We start from the raw sequence: 18031 nt of genomic DNA on the forward strand, positions 1-18031 counted from the left end.
TTCAGTGATCTATGAACCAGAATTCACAGGGTATTTGGTCTGAATCTTGCTTTTTCTGATTAGTTTCAAAGATATTATGATTGAAGCTATCAAAAAGATATAATAGTATAATTTTTAAAAGCTAAAAGGTTTGTTTTCAAAATACTATATTAATGAGTCTTTAGGAACTAACAACATTCTTTTATGAAAATATATTTCTTGACTTTCAAATAATCATAAAAGACTTTGAAATACTAAAAACTATCACAGCATCAAAAATAAGGTAGTTTTATGATGGAATCACAAAGAACTGAGAGTCCCTCCCAGAATTCTGATTCTTATGGGCACTGATGTCATAGTGTCCTAGGCTTAGGAGCTGAAGGCCCCAGGGAGGGAGCTCTTAGGAGACAGTGAAATACTGCACAAATTGCATCATTTTCCCAATGAATTTTATATTGTTCATTTTTTTATCTGGGTTTTTCTTCTCAGGGGTTAGTAACTTGAAACCCAACATGAAAGGTGAGTAAACATTTAAAATTTCACAGAAATAACAGATAAGAAGAATGACACTTAATCAAGGAAAAACTGGTATGTGGCAATTTTCTGAGGATAAAAATTCATTGTTGGGGATGCGGTATGATTTATATTGTAATTTTCTATCACAAATTATTTGTGATGCTTTACTACAGTTACATGTTATGGTGTCTTTAGATGCGATGGAGCATGATAAAGAAGAGGAAAATCTGGCCAATGATTTTAATGCACATGGAGCGAAAAGGAATACAGAGGCTGATCCTCCAGAGCAAGAAGGACAGGCGCCTACGGATAATGATAAAACTAGCCATCAGTATAAAGATACAAGACAATGTAAGTCCTTACACTTAGGAGAAATATATAAAACGCACACACAAAACATGATTATACTGGATGATTCATCTTACCTCTCCTTTTGAAATGACCATACTGATTTTATGGCTTACTTCATTAATTATAACTTACCGTATAGGCTTTTCAGTGTGTGAAGTGAAATCCTCGTATTTTACAATTTTTTTCGTAAGATATTCTAAAGTTTAACAGGGTTCTTTTGGTAATTATTTCCTACTACATTAGTTCATCATGTTATTGTGGTGATTATTCACTTTAGTAAAAGTTGACATAATGATAATGAACTAAATAATGATGTACTTGGCCGGGGACTCAGTGGCGCAGCACCTGCCTGGCAAGTGCGAGGCCCTGAGTTTGATTCCCTATCCAAAAAAAAAAAAAAAAAGAGTTTCGGTCTCTTAGCGCTACTAAAATCAGGTACACAATGAGTACTAAGAGGCTCAAAATAACGGAAATCTATTCTCCACAGTTCTCCAGGCCTGGAAGTCCAACGTCTGTTCTAACTGATCAAATAAAGCCTCTCCCCACAGCGCGAGGTGAGGACACTTCCTTGCCTCTCCCGGCGTCTGGCAGCCCCAGGTGCTCCTTGCGTGGCGGCGGCATTGCCTTGGCCTCTGCCTCGCTCTCTTTGCGTGGTTTCTCCCTGTGTGTCTCTGTCTGCGTGTCTCCCTGTAAGGACATCAGTCACATCTGATTAAGAGCCCACCTACTCCAGCATAAGTTCATCTTAATTACATCTTCAACCAACCTATTTCCAAATCGGGTCGTGTCTGAGGTACCAGGTGTTAGGACTTCCATATAGGCTTCCCTGGGTGAAGGATACAATTCAACCTTTAACAGTGCAACTTCCATATATTTGGAAGGTCCATTCAAATTTAGTTTATAACTCATAATGATATAAGTATTAAGAGTTTTCTCTTAGGGCCAGGAATATAGCTCAGTGGCACTGCATCTGCCTGGCAAGTGCGATGTTGTAAGTTCGATTCCCAGTACTAAAAAAAAAGAATTTTCTTTTAGATATTGCTTGCCTTTACATCTGTTTTAGTATCCTTAATTACAGGGAAATTTCCCACTGTATAAAGCTAATTCTGTTGATGAATTCCTTTACTATTTCTACATTATCTTGCTTAAACATGACTTTTCCAATCCAATATATTAAATTATTCTTTTAATTATTTGTAATAATTTCCTATTAAGTTTTAAATTTTTGTATCTTTAATTATTTTGTATATGGCATATAAAAAGGGTAAAACAGTATATTTTTCAAAGACAATAGCCACTGTCTAAAACATGTTCTATACTTATGTGACACATTTAATATAATCTAAATTTTCATACTATATCAGAATAATTATTAATAATTTTATTGTTCTTTCCCAATCAGTCCATTCCTAACGAAACCATAGTATTTTAATTTTTATATTTTCATAACTCCCAGCATGATTGTTTTACTGTGGTTTCTTCTTATTTTTTCAAAAATCTGCTGCAAGAATTCTACTAACCTGGTAACTTAAGGATACAGTCTTTTTCATGTGTGTGGTCTGGGAGAAATTAGTGCACATGTAGATAATCACATACACATACATCCATGTCTGTGTAAAATCTTCTGTCATTCCATGAGATATCGCAAAGAACAGATAGGTATGTGTGTGTGCTTGGTCTGCCACCTTCACCCAGTTTACTTTGACCTCTTGGCTGGGTAAACATGTTCTTTAGTTTTTTTGATTACAACAAGCCCCACAGATGGTTCCTAAAAGGAGGATTCTATATGTGTACGTCTATGTCCATCTTTATTATTATTGAGCTGTATAGTTTTTAACGTGAAGGGCGCTATGGCACAACAAAAGTTTCAAATGAAGGCTGCTTATTTTGGGGTTTTATCAATACAGACAGTGATAATGTTGCATATCCACAAATCTACTTTGGGACCCATTATGGACTTACATGTTTTCCTTGAATTTCATCAATAATTGTTGCTCCAATTCACTTAGCACAATGACTTTTATCCTCATGATTTTTTAGTATCACTGTTGTCCCATTTAACTGAAGATAAAAAACTACTCAGTGTGCATGTTTTAAGTAAAAAAATCTCATGGGAAAAATGATAATGTACAAGAAGTCATTTAGATATTTGCTGAAGAGTCTTGCTTTTGTGTTTTTCAGATGAGTTCGTCACACAAAATCCAAACAGTAATGATTCTGAAATAACTGTGAAAGCAACAACAGATCTGACTTTTGCCCTGAAGAACTGTGAGTACTGAATGGCACCACTGTACTTGTGAACCCCTTAAGGAAGGATTGGATATCAGCACTAGGGAGTGTTGTGGAGGAAAGGAGTCTTGGCTCCAGAACTAAAAGCCTAGGAGTTTCCCCATTAGGTAGACTCTGATTCTGGCCCCCGGATGAATTCCTAGTCATCCCGTAGGTTTTTCTCACTCTTCCCCTATATCATACTTTGGAGGCTGAAGTCCATTCCACTGATAATTCAGAAGGTAGGAAGGCTTTTGTCTTTGTGAACCTAGTATTCTGGTTTGCCTGGAAAGAAAAATTAAATAGCTAAATTTAGAAATCTGAGATATTATGCATCTTTCTTAAACCCACAATTTTACTCCTTTATTAAAAAACCCTTCAACAAGCAGAAATGGGAAAGAGAATATCTCTTTCTGGCTGTGGCAGACAAAACAGACTCACTAAATGCCTAATTATTAATAAAGCTACTTGATCATAGTGGAATGTTTTGAATAATTCCAAACATGAGACCATGCTATCTCCAGGGAAGATATTAATTAGATAATGGAAATCTTGCTGTGTATAGCAAATAGCATCTTGAATTACCTGAGACAAGACAGAGAAAGTCAGAGCTCCAAAGCAGACTGGGACCCTAAAACTCCCTGAGGATATGGGATACTGAGAACCATAGGACCCGCAGATTTGACTCCAAAAATCCTAACTTCTGTTCCCACAATTCAGGCCCCAGGGGCTGTCAAGAAACAGCCTGGAATGAGAAATTCCTGCCCTCTTAACAGAGGTTCCAACAACATGTGCATGCATGGTGGGGACAGCCTAGAGGACAAGGCCCTGGAGGACATAGAGAGGCCTAGGCTAATTTTGACTAAATATGGCTTGCTTGAGTATAGTTATTAAAGTTCCAAGAAGAAGGTGTACACTGAAGCAACCAGTTGCTTTTCTCTGAAGTGGAGCGTAATGGGTGCATAGCAAAGTTTAAGAGCTTAACTGATTTGGGTCCTACCTGAAGCAATGCCAGCTCCATCATTGGAGCCCTTCTCCATCCTTTCTTGTGACAAGTTTGTGAGCTGTGTCTGAATGCATTTCTGTCTCTCTGTAATGCTCCTCTTTCCTGAGGTGGTCTGTATACATATGGAACTTATACTGGATGTGGTATTCAGCAAAGTTAACTACTACGTCCAGCTACATGGAGAAAAGTGGCCCTTGAGCCACAGTTGTTCCCAAACCCTCTCTCAGTGACACACCTGCAGAGGGCCACACTCTAGACTGAGTTATACCCTAAGTGTATTAGTCACTTTGTCATCACTAGAACAAAACACTTGACACCCGAAATTTAAAGGAAGAGAGATTTATTGTATCTCAGTTTCAGGGCTGTTGTAGTCAGGGTTTATAAGGAAAACAATTTAATACAAGACACATAAATTTTATAGAATTATTTTATAATAGTCACCCAAAACATCATCTACAAAAGAATGCAGGAAATATGTCCACACACTAAAGACCAAAAGAGTCCAGCTGAGGGCCTACATCACACAGCAATGTCCTGCATGTGTCCAGCTGAAGACCTGTGACAATGCCCCCTCAAGTCCAACTGGAGGCCTAGAGCCCACAACAATGTTTCATGCAAGTCTGGTTCAAGGATCTGCACTGGGAAGGCACTGCTCAAAGTAAGGAGCAGAGCTCCCCAAAGTGAACCATAGCCATTCTCAGCAGCAGTAAGGTCCTAGTCTCCTCCAATGATGAGAACAGCCTAGTTCATATCAGGAAAGCCAGCATGACAATCTCCTTTAGGAAACCAACAGCCCCCAGGAGAACCAACAGCCCTAACTTCTTCCTCTCCAGTTCTTATTTTTATATTGTTGGCAACAATCCTCAGGTTGGCCTGAGGACCCAGCACTACACTAGTTCAGTTCAGCTGGGTGTTACAAGTTGACCACCAGTTGTCAATCCACCACAAGGGAATTTAGTCCATAGTTGGCTAGCTCCAAGGTAGGAATGGCATACTAGAATAGCATGACAGAAGTAAACTGTTCACCACATGCTGGCCAGAAAACAGAGAGAAGAGAGGAGCCAGGGATAAGGATATACCCTTTCACATCATGCTCCCAGTGACCCCAGCCCCTGCAACAATGCCCCACTTCCAAAAATGAGATTTTGAGGGGACATTTTAAATCTAAATTATAATATTGTCCCCATGGCATGAATCACCAAAGTCTTAACAGTTGAAAAGTCCAAATCCAAAGTCTCCTGTGAGACTCAAGACAAATTCTTAGCTGTGATCCTCTATAAAAATCAAAACATGTACTTCTGACATATAATGACACAAGGTAAACATTGCTACTCCAAAAGTGAGGAATAAAGAAATAGAAATTGGACCAAAGCAAGACCAAACCCTGGGGGGACAAGTGTTAAATCCTATAGCTGTGTGTCCAGCACCTGGGGCAGGTTGTGGCAAAATATCAGCTCCAAAGGCCTCAGGCAGCCCCTCCCATGGCCTTGCTATTTGCCTCTCTCTTGAGCTGGATTTGCTTGCTGCCTGCAGTTTTCCTCACAACATTTTCCAATACCTGGCATCTCCAAGCTCCTTGGGTCTCTACAGCACTTTGGTTTTACTATCACAATTTCATGCAGTGTCCTCTCAGGGGCATGCTGTCTGGCTTCATGGGCCTTCTTCTGAAATCTGAGTGTATTCTTCATGCCTGAAAAATCAGCACAATGTGGATGATGCCAGTGTCTGCCACTGGCTTACCCAGTACCACAGGTCCCTTGGATCATTACTGAAATGGCCTCTGAATTCCTGGATGGTTGAACTCAGCGGGAAACTTCCCTTGTCAGCCTTGAATAAGAATGGTGCCTTGGGGTTCTCTTCTCAAAGCAAAATCTTTCAAAGGAGCCTATCTTTGTATATTCATCACCATAGGATATATGGGATTTGGCTGTTTCCTAAGATGTCTTCAAGTCATCATTCCTATTGTCCTGGTGCAAAATTCTTGTTCTCTTTTTAATATTACTCTCTAAGCACCCATGGTTTCTTCTGTTCCAACTCTGCAGGTGTTGGCTGAAAAAAACTGCAAACTTTTTATATCTTTTGATTCTAATTTTTGCTTCTATTTCTCACTAACAACCTGAGTAAAAGCAACCAGCAGTACATGTGCCATGACCTAAATGTTGGACTGCTATGAAATTTCATCCACCAGGTGCTGGGGATTTAGCTCAGCGGCACAGCACCTGCCCTGCAAGTGCGAGGTCATGAGTTTGATTCCTGGTACCAGAAAAAAAACAAAAACAAACACAAAAAAAATGAAATTTCATCCACCAGATCAACCTCTTAGGTTACAGACAAAATGTAGACACATTTTCTGCCAGAGAATAACACACATGGCTGCTAGTCCAACTGCCAGTGTAGTCCTTCTTCCCAACTGAAATCACCTGAGCCTGGCCTTTACTGTCTGCATTCCTATCAGCATCCTAGTCTTCTGAACTCTGCCCAGAATCATATATCCAAGTCATGACCCCAGTGACCTGCCCATGCAGGCCAGACCCTACCCCCTAAAGTGAGATTTTGGGTATGTTTTATATCTAAACCATAATGTTAATTTAGGCCTGCAGATACCTAATGTGTTGTCCAAAGTCTTTTCATCCATAACCCATTTACGACTGACAAGGACCTCGCACTGCCTCCCTTGATCTTGTCACACTGAGCACATCAGAGTGACTAGGATTGATATCTCAAGGCCGTGAGTCACATTTTAAGGCCCGTGCAGAGAACCTTTTAAAGCCAGTTATCTCAGCCAACTACTCTTTCTCTCTCTCCTCTAGCAGAAGATTGTCATCCCTGTTCTCCATTTTTCTTCTGTTCCACAAATCACGGGCACTTCCTTCTCACCTCAGCATTATCACAAAAACTTTATTCTTCAGTGCCTCGTTTTTTCTTTCTCCTTCTTTATGTTATTTTCAGAATATGGGTGCCAGTGTCTTTCTTGCATTGCTTCTCCTTGTTTTTCTGTCATTTTTACCCTAAAATATTCCTACTCGCAGATGTTTAGTTGATATTGACATGTTGATAATCCTTTATTTCTTTTTCTAGATAAAATCAACACTACAACTGAAATTCCCACCACGGAAGAACACGAACCTATTGCATCCCCTCAAAAAACTAAGCAAAGTATTAAAATTACTTCACTGTATTCATAACTGGACCACATCATTTTATGACTTGAAAATCTGAGTCCCTTCTCTTAATGTTACATAAAGGAATAGCATGCTAAACCATTTATGCTGCTCATTCTAAGGTCGCTAAAACATCTTCAGTGAGATGACAAGGCATAGAAACTCCGCCTTTTAGAAATTTTAAGTTTATTTTAATAAAATGTCTTTTATTTATATCTATATAAATATATTAATAAGGAAACAAATATTTTTAAATATAAAGCAAATATGCTTATTTATATTTATGGGAATATGTGAGTTTACATTAAACAAATATAAATGTATTCAATTATTATAAACATAATTTATTCATATAATGTAAAAATTTCTGCCTACTTGATAAATAAACATCTCTTTTTAGGGTTAGGATTAGTATTTCCTAACATTATTTGAGGGAAGAGAGTTGGGATTTGAGGCTGGAAAATCAAAATCATATTTTACTTTTCTACAAAGATATTATTCCTTATATTTGTGAAGCCCTAGCAACCCAGGATGAGGGAGTGATCAAATTGAAGACAGTGCATTCTTACCTGTCATTATATGAAATACTATTTTCTCTAGTTCCTAAAAATCAAATATGTTTCTAACAGGTAACTCTGAATTATAGTGCACATTCAACAGTACTTTTAAGAATATAAAATTTGCCAGGCGTGGTGGTGCACGCCTGTAATCCCAGCACCTGGGAGGCTGAGGCAGGAGTTTGTTGCAAGTTTGAGACTGGCCTGGGCCACAAAGTGAGCCCAAGGACAGCCTGAACTGCATAGTGAGACCCTGTCTCAGAAAGACCAAAAAACAAAAAACAAAAAAAACAACAAAAAAAAAACCCACTATATATAATTTCTCTAATTTTTTGATATGGTTAAAAATGGAAATCTGAATATCATGGCATTTCCCTTCTAAAGTATCTCTAGTAATTACTACTAAATTTAGGGTCATGTTCTAACTTCTCAACCAAACATTTAGGTCTGAAATGATCTGGCCTGTGTAAAAGTTTCCAGTCTTATCACTGGTCACATTCCTCCTCCAAATCCTTCCTCTAGACTACTTGAAGCTCCCAGAGCTTGCTGAACCTGCCCACAAGAGTAGCTTCTCCTTGCCTGGTAATTGATTCCTAGTCATCTAATCCTAAATTGGAACATCACCTGCCTTTCAAAATGTTGAATTAGGCTTGTGCATAGCAGCTGTTCATTTCTATTAAAGCTGCAACATAGCCAACAAATATTCTCTACCTCCAGAGTTAGGCATGAGTTCCTTCAATATAAGGCCTGTGCCTTGTATACTTCTATAACTTTAATCACAGCTACTGATAGGACCTCAAGGTATGACTGCTAAATAAATGCACTGACGAATGTTACTAAAGCCAAATTACCTTATTTTTTATCCTGTTTGTTTTTTTTAAACAGAAACAACCCCAACAGTGCCTGCACTTTGGACAAAATTAGTTGAAGGTAAATTCATTCAATTAGATGGCTGGGAAAATGTTTTGGTTTTCTAGAATCTTATGTGAGAAAGTCAAGCTCAGTCTAAATAGCATATTTCTAATACCAAGAATCAAAGTCAAGATTTGACTGTCACACGTAATAGCAAATTCAATAAAAGCCTAGAAAGTGGTATACTCCTGCAGTTTCTTATTCTTCTTCATAAGAAGTTTTACTCTTACAAATATAAAAATCTAGTTGTCCCTGGGTTAAAATCTTTAAATAAAATTTAAAATAGCCCTAGTACAGGCTAGTGTATGTAGGTATTATATCAGAGGGGACATTTACTATTTTGGGAGAGTCACAGTTCCTGAGCATCTTCCTCCAGTTTTCATTCTGCAGATGACTATTACCATCTTCCTGTTTCATGGCTTCTATTCCTCCAGATCCAGTGGTTCATGTCCAATATACAAGTTCTTTGTGTTTGTAACAGTGTGTGTACCCATAAGTACACATACATGTATACATGCAAAATATCAAATATAGACATGCATAAAAGTAATGTGTATGTTGTTAATACATAAGTATGCATGTTCAATATGCACATGTCAATCTATACATGCATGTATGAGCATACTAGCATTTATAGATGTACGTGTATATAAATATAATATATGTGTTATATATATGCATTATATATGTATATATGTCGTATTTAGTCAATCCTCATTGCATATTTTTTATTTGTATTCTGTATCACCTCTCTAAAATCTCTTTGTCACCCCAAAATTAATGATTGTGACAACCACGAGGTCATTTGTGAATGCTGGCAGAGCTTCAAAAAGTTTTAATTGCCAGACATATACAATCAGTCATACTTTGAGCTGGCCCCCAAGTGGCATGTTCAAATTTTGGATAATCTTCCTGAATGCAAGACAGCTATACTGCGCCACATGGAGAAAGCCCATGTGCTAGATAAGCTTGGTTCAGGAATGAGTTATACCTGATCTTTACCATTTTGACCATGATAATTACCATGAACAATGAGAACAAACTGCACATGTTATACACACATTTATGCACATACAATACTTTTGCCAGGTGATTCTTTTCTAAAACACCAATTTATTGTTTTAACAGCTGTAAGTGGAACGACTGTGGGCACAGGTGATAAAGATCAATTATTTCAACCAATTCCAAGTAAGAACAAAGTACCTCAATTAATAGATACATAATCCATATAGCGGCTGCAAGGTGGTACTATTCTCCCTAGTGCAGGCTGGCGTATGTAGGTATTATGTCAGAGGGGACATTTGCTCTTTTAGGAGAGTCACAGTTCCTGAGCATCTTCCTCCAGTTTCCATTTTGCGGGTGACTGTTACCATCTTCCTGTTTCAGCTTCTGTTCCTCAAGCTGATACTCCAAATACAGTGACATGGACACAGCTAGGCTTACTTTTAGTGGAGTTTTGGTTTAAAGAAAAATTTAGTAGAAAGTCCTGAGAGTTCCCACATCCCGCCCTCTTCAGCCTCCTGTTAGCACTTTCACTGGTGCCACGTGTTAAAATATACGAAGCAGCATTGATGCGTTATTGTCGACTGAAGGCCGTAACTCATACTAGGCTTCACTCTTTGTACTATACAGCACTTTTGGTTTGGAAGAATATAAAATGTCAATCACCCACCATCATATAGTCTCATACAAAGTTTCAAGGCCCTGATGTCCCTTTTTCTGTCCTCATCCCTCATTCCTTTCTCCCTTGAATGCCTGGCCACCACTGATTATACTAATTTCTCTATAGTTTTGCCTTTTTTAGAATGTCATATCGTTGGAACCAATTTTGGATAATTGTGAATAAAGCTGATATAAATATTTGTGTCAAGCTTTTTTGTGGACATAAGTTTTCTACATGTGGGTAAATATTTGGGAGCAAAATTACTGGACTATGTGGTAAGACTGCAGTATGACTAAATTTGGAAGAAACTACCAAACTGGTTTTGAAGGGGATATATTATTTTACATTCTCACCAGTAAGGAATGTGTGTGTCTGCTACTGAATACAGTTTTAATTAATGGATAATTACATTAACAAAAGAACTCTTTCTCTGAATGTAAACTTTCATGAAAAGACAATATGTTAATATCCCTCCAAACTACAAATAAATGACTCAAAAAAATAGATATCTGGTGATATATTTAAGACCTATCATCTTAGTTCTGCCCTAAATTATTTGACAAAGGTCGCCATTTGCCATGTGGTGCATCAAGAAAATGAAAGTCTTTTTTTGTTTAGAAAAGTTGTATACAGGAATGACTAATGCTGAATCATTTCAGAAATATTTTGTGACTTCTCCTCTTTAAATTGTAAGTGAATAAATTTGGCTTAATTTTCTGTCATTTATTGAGGCAATACTGTATGTTGGGTATTTTGGTGCTTTAGCTACATTTAGGTCCATCCTCAGAGCAACTCCACAAAGTGACTATTTCCTCCATATTACAGATAAAGAAATTGAGGCTTAGGACAAGAGCCTACGAAGTCTGAAATTATCTTTTCTGTATCTTTCAATGATTAGAAATTCTGAATTATTTTCTGATTCTGACCATGATCTTCATAAATGTACAATGAAAACACCTCTTTATGAAGACTCCTGGGAGGCAGAAACCAATTTAAGTGAACAGTCCATTTTAATGTGATTTGTTTATTCCCAAAGAATTTCATCTCAAAGCCCACAAAAGGCATCGGCAACTGTATACATTTCATCCTGCTTGGTCTAAAATCACGCTTTGACAATTATAGTTTTTACAAATCAGAAAACGTAGATACGGGAATTTGTATTGCTTATTACCCAAGGACTGCCTGGAAATAGTAAAAGCACATGGAATAGGGGTGGGAGGTCTGTGAGAAATGGGGAAAATGATGACATGGTCATCTAAAGTCTAATTAAAAGTTTAAGTCATATATATATTCATGGACATGTAAAATCTGGCAGTAAAGATGCATTTTCATCCATAGATTTCCTGATGTCTCTTGATCCAGACATGATGGTATGATTGATTGATTGATTGATTGATTTGGTAATGTCAGGCACACTAGTTTTAAGCTACCCAGTAATAAAATGTCAAACAGCTCTTTAGCCTCTTGGGAAAAGCCTCAGTATACCTACCCTTCAGTGTAAGAGAAAATCAGGCCATCACAACAGAATATACACCTTTCTCTTCCACAAGTCTAGTTCTTTATGTAGAAGTCAACCACTTTAACTGTAATCTCTTCAAAAATGATAGGTTCTTAAAAATGGTTCATAGTTAATACAGGGAGAAAGTCTGCTACTTTTTTTCTTTTGAGACAGGTTCTTCCCAAGTTGTCAGGCTGTCCATAGTTAGACATCTGACTGAAATCAGATTTTGCCACTTCCTGAATATGTTTTAGGGAAAAATGCATAAACCTCTGCAGTCCTGTAACATGCAGCCCTGGACAGCTACTCCAGAGTTGGCAGGAAGGTTGAAAAGGAAAGAACCCCTGCCCTGGTGGTGGCCTCCTCCTCCACCTCACGTTGGGTGTGGGACAGTGAGCAGTGAATCCTGCGATGCTCTGCAGAGTAGCTCTGCAATCCCTACTCACCCAGGGTGCACGAGGGACACACTCCTTCCATGGTCTCTTCTCTCTTTCCTCTCAGGCTCTGATGAGAACGATACAAGTGCAGAAGACCACCTACCAGGCCTAGAGGATTTCAAGCTCACATTAATTCTGGGCCTCACGCTGATAACCCTCATCATTGTTATCATTCTTTTGGCTTTCTGCATTGCTGTACTTTTCAAATTGGGGAACCTGAAGTAAGTCAGTCAAGCTTTGCAGTATTGTAACTCATGCGTGATGTCCAGCTCTCCTCCCTTCTATCTTAGTTGAAATATGGGACTCCTGAATAATATATCTGCAAGTATTCACTATGACTCCAGTTCCCTTATATAGCAGGAGCATGGGGCCATTTCTCATGGAGTATCTTCCCTGTGTGGGGAGCAAGGTCTTGAGAGGGATTAATGGGAAATTAAGAAAAAATTATAGACACATACGAAAAGGAAAGCTGGGACCAGGTGGCACATGACCTCTCTGATTGAGAGGCAGTGATAACATCTCAGTCCCAGTGTCTTTATTTATACAAAATTTAAAAAAAGGAATGAAAGAAAAAGCACATGACAAGATCCAGAGTGCAAAGTTTCAACATTTGCTGAGAACACTGAAAGCAAAACATCCTCAAAGCTATCTGTACTGTAGTTACACCAAGGCCAAACACCTGTTGATATACAACTGAGCTAGAGGTCAACTTGTTTACACAGTCTGCCTCTGGCATTCCATGTCCTTGGGACTGGCTTTGCTCTAGGCTCTGCTGACCTCAGGTTCAGTCATGGTTTAACCGCTCCACAACCTTTAGCATTCTCCCAATAGTTTTAGTCACCTACAGATAGAAATAGTCACTTGGTCTATAGATGGTCTAGATAATGCTTGTGGACATTCTCCAGCACACCGCCTAGGGTCTCACACTCCTCACTCAGGCAAGTCTTGCCTGAGATCTTCAGAAATCTCTCTCTCTCTGGCACTCTGTGTTGAACTCAGGGCCTTCTTCCAGAGGTATGTCCACATCCCTTTCTTATTTTTTATTTTGAAATGGAGTCTCACTAAATTTCTAAATTGCCCAGCCTGGGCGACGTTGGGATGCTCCTGCCCTAGTGCTCTGGGATTATAGGACTGTGCTACCATACTTGGCCCTTTTGCTTTGTTCTTTTTTTAATATAAAATTATTATATTTAACTCAAACCCAAGTAACAGGACTGTTGATTTTAAATTTCTACACTGTACAAGGTATTAGTTTCAAAAATCTTAACAAAATTATTTAATAGTCATAATTATAATTAATTGCATTTTTCATTGTAGCGTTTGATGAATGATGTATTTCTATGGTCAGTCAAGTCTCTGATCCTAGGTATTTATTTCTGCTATCCTAGTTTATTTTACATGATATTAAACTTGCACTGTTTTAGTACACTTGTCTGCGAATTCTATTCTCAAGATTTGAGACATGCTTCATTCACAGTGTACTTGGTGTTATTAAATTACAATTAAAGAAAAACTACATGTTTGTAGTGAAATAACCAATATACCAGAAAGGATACATTCATATTTTCATTTTTATAAGTACTTTTCTAAGTTGAATAATAAAATACAAGGCTGAAACAGTGTTAAAACATGCTTTTTTCTTTTTCAGTTGCAAAAGAAGAAAGAGGCAATACTTCATCAACCCAGAGCTGGCCAAACGTTCTTATTTCCACCCTTCCAAAGATGTATCAGACACCTCATTTTCTAAAAGTACACAGAGCAGCACATTTGAGGACACCAGCTCTTCAGATCCAAGAAAATCAACTTGAGAAAGTTGAAATCTTAAAATATAACAGATTTAACTTCCCCAAGCTCAGAAGACACAGGTGTCAGATTAGTCAGATTTACTCACCAGTAAGAAGCCAAATGATGAAATCAATACTGATGAACAGATAACTTTAATTTTTGTCATATATTAATTCCATAATTTTGAAATTGCTTACATTTAAATGTTCTGGTGTCTTCAAAGGAGGACACATTTAAATAAAAGTTGTCTTTTTTATAAAACTTAAAATATACTATATATACTATTATATATATAAATACATATTATGTTACATATAATATGTATTTATATATATACATAAAATATACAAAGAAATAAGGTACAGAAAGCATCAAGTAAAAACCAACTCAACAGTGACTTCTGAAAAGTAGTCACTTTAAGCTGGTTTATTGTTAAAGAGAGAACACATACATGTTTAATTTCCAGGGGTATTTTTCTTTTCTTTTCTTTTCTTTTCTTTTCTTTTCTTTTCTTTTCTTTTCTTTTCTTTTCTTAATATTGCCTATGCCTTACCACAACATTACCATCAATGCAAAAAGAGTGCACCTGGCTTGAGTTTTATTGGCCAAACACTTGTGGTATGAAGAGAGAGAACTAAACTAGTGGAAGAAGAATGAGAATCATTAAATTGTTTGTGAATTCTAGTCTCAAGATTCAAATCGTTAAATTGTTTCAAAGTCACAGGGTGGCTCTCACAGGAAAAAAAGTAAGAAAATAAAATTGTTTTCCCATTTCTAATACATCCATAATAGCTTGGGATTCCATGGTGATCCTGAAGAAAAGAAAGGAAGAGAGGATCCCAGGAAGTAGCTTCTCAGAGAGAAGGGTACCCTGGACTGAATCTTCCAGGGCTGAAGCCCTTCGGGAAAAAAAATGAAAAACATCTCAAAGACTAACTCAAGGGTATTAGTGACCTCTGTGGCTTCCACACCCGGAGTATTTCAATTTACAAAGAAAACAAACAAAATAGAGTCAGGACTTTAGGGCATAAGTCAGGTCTTCTGTGGCTGTATGTGGATGGAAAGGGAGACTCGGCAGGTTCCACTGCCTTCCTTGATTTTCACCATAATAATAGCTTCAATTTACTAAATGCTGACTTTATATCAGGCAGTGTAGTACATCGTGTCACACTGAATTTTACTGCCCTATAAAAGATGGGATTGTTTTACCAATTAAGAAAACAACCTCAGATGAGTCACATACTTTGCCTAAGATCACTTCCCAGAGAGGTGCAAAGCTACAATGTGCTTCCAACGGAGATTCACTCCATGATCCATTTAAGTGAATATTCAAATACACAACAACAGCCAAAGAACTTTAAGTTCAGCATAGGCCCCATATCCAATAAGCATGACATTCCTGAACATGAGCATTCTTTCAGCTCTTAGGAAACTGTTTTCCCTGTATTTGGCTTAGATTTCTTGATCCTTTGTCCTCCTGGAGAACACACACACACTACTCACACCCTCCTCCCCCTGCCATCTACTCTGGGGGCCCTTCCCTTTTCTCCCCAGACTCCAGCCTTAGTTTCACGCACTCTTGGTTGGGAAAGTGATGAAACTCTGCTTGGAATACTGATGGGCTATATAAGAACCTACCCTTTAAGGGTAGCAGGATAGGCGCTCACTTCTGCCTGATCACAGGGATGGTCTTGAGCAGCAGCTCATGCTACCTTCTGCCTGTGACTTTTACCATTTTCCATACCCTTTTCACAGTCCTGAGGGTTGGTGCTCATATTTGCACTGCCAGTTTGACATTTGGACTGTGGTGGGGACTGAGTCAGGTGGGTGGTTGCAGCTACATGGAGGTGCTCCAGGTGTAAAGGAATTGTGCTGAGTTCTGGTGAGAAAGAGCTTGTGAGAATATCTTTTAGGCTTGGGAAGCCTTTGACTTCAAAGTATCCCCATGTTTCCCCTCTACCAACCCATCCATCCTTGAGAAGTACTAAGAACTTTTTTCACTGAAAGTAGCTGTGGATTCATATTTGAATCACATAGCTTGTCTCTGGTTCTAAAATAAAGCATAGTAGAGAAAGTTAATGAGTGTGTCATTACTCTGGCTAAAATGTCTAAAATGGCTAGAGTAGATATGCTTAATTCAGTTTTAAAATAATTTTCTCATCCTCAGGTATTTAACACTGTATGTAGACACCGCTGAAAGGGCAGTCAGGGTACTTTGAGGGATCTGGTCTGGAGGCCAGAAAGAAGGCCAGGTTTTCCTTACTGGTATCCACAGCTCTTCTCCTGACTGCTCTAGTCTGCAAGAGAGGAAAGGACCACTCAGCCCAGTCTGGGGGAAGAGGTCTTTTCATGTGTTCAATATTGAACTCTGCCATTGTAGGGAGTGGCTGAAGCTGGAAATACTTCGGTCCTGAGAAAAACATCTTGCCTGAGACAATTTCAGTCATTAGTCACTAGGTAACTCTGTGTCTTGTGATACTAATTTTGTGAAAGTATAAATAAATTCCCCTACAGTAATCATCTAGTCTTCCTTTCCCATCTGAAAAGAGGCCACTTCACCAGACCTCAGCTTTCATCTCACCTATATTTTCTAAATCCTCTCACTTTTTTTCCCTGGGACCACCAAGGTCTGTGCTGGTTCACAGCAATTTGGCACCTGAATGGGGAAACCCATTATGGAGAATTGGTAGAATTTGAGATGCTTCTCAAATTTTGTGCACATCAGGGGAAACAAGTGCATTCATTGGCAGGTCAATATTCAGCACAGGAGTGCTTTATTGGCAATTATCAGGTACACAAATTGGGGAATGGTGGTCTATTGACCTTAATAAAAAGCCTTTACATGTTTCCTTTAAGGTGATTAATTTAAAAGACTCTCTTAATCCTCAAGATAAAAAATATTTTATCTTTAGTTAAAAAAATTCTTAAAACTTACAATAATGGAGCTATTTTAAAAGATTACTTAAAATTCTCTTGATTCCTAATAAGGTTGATGGCCTGTTTTATGTTCCTAAATTTAATTGATATAGAAAAGCCTTGATATTTTAAAAAGAGGTGTAAAGATTTGGAGTCCAATCAGAGCACTGGGGTTTAAACAGTCACTTGATTTTGACATCCCATTTAAGTGGTGGCAAGCCTACTAGTAGCCTCCAAAGGGTTGCAACTATGACAACCTTTTCATATTTGGGTCATCTTATCCAAAAAAGATATATTGTGCCCCAAACTGTTCAGATAAACCCTAACTGATTTTCAAACCTTACTTGGTAATACTAATTGGCTCCATCCAGCTTTTAGGCTAATTTCTATGGTGTTATTGATTGTCATTTTCCTTCAGACAAATTAATTCAGTTTGCTTCTGTTTTCACAGATGGGTCATTTGAGGGTAAGGGAGGCTATGTGACAGCTTCCTCTTCCAACACATAGGATACAGGTTTCATCATATGACCAAAATTCGGTTACAAATACAAAAGGAGGGATCCTTCCCTACAAAATTCACACCTCATAATAGCTTCATTTGGCAACATATGCTATTAACTTTTTAAATTTTACAAAAGGTGGAAGAACAGCAGCAGAAAGACAATTCAATCAGGTAAAGCAAAAAATCTAATTTGGGGGTCAAGGGTATGCTTGTGATTTGCTAGAACATGCTGTCCAACTGTATCATGAAGTCAGATCTGGAGAAGCTGACAATAATGAGAATAGGTCTGACCTAGAGCCTATTGAAGGAATTGACTCAGAATTCCCAGGAGATGGTAACCAAAATGGGAATCAAGGGTCTCAACAGAGTATATAAAGAAAACTGAGCTGAAAGTTACCAGTATTCTTAAGACAGAAAAAAAAATTTAAAAATATATTCATTATAGATTAAAGATTGTATTCCTTCCAAATTCTGCTTCTA

At 38.0% G+C, this 18031-nt stretch overlaps 1 protein-coding gene across 3 annotated transcripts; it reads left to right on the plus strand.

Moving 5' to 3' along the window:
- Positions 1–337: 337 nt before the first annotated feature.
- Positions 338–14387, plus strand: LOC102024450 (equatorin-like). 3 transcript variants are annotated; one of them, XM_005401147.2, is made up of 9 exons: positions 338–498; positions 691–846; positions 1334–1400; positions 3028–3114; positions 7199–7276; positions 8724–8768; positions 9879–9938; positions 12413–12569; positions 13997–14386. In XM_005401147.2, exons 2-9 carry the CDS (start codon positions 691–693, stop codon positions 14154–14156), a joined length of 810 nt encoding a protein of 269 aa, XP_005401204.1. In that variant the 5' UTR covers positions 338–498; the 3' UTR covers positions 14157–14386. The 3 variants fall into 3 exon arrangements, with proteins under 3 accessions (XP_005401204.1, XP_013378386.1, XP_013378387.1); XM_013522932.1 differs by lacking the exon at positions 9879–9938 and having other exon boundaries at positions 13997–14384; XM_013522933.1 differs by lacking the exons at positions 338–498; positions 1334–1400 and having other exon boundaries at positions 695–846; positions 13997–14387.
- The last annotated feature ends 3644 nt before the right edge of the window (positions 14388–18031 follow it).

Source organism: Chinchilla lanigera, unplaced genomic scaffold (genome assembly GCF_000276665.1).
Source record: "Chinchilla lanigera isolate Chin_1 unplaced genomic scaffold, ChiLan1.0 scaffold00071, whole genome shotgun sequence".
In the NCBI taxonomy this organism is placed as follows: domain Eukaryota; kingdom Metazoa; phylum Chordata; class Mammalia; order Rodentia; family Chinchillidae; genus Chinchilla; species Chinchilla lanigera.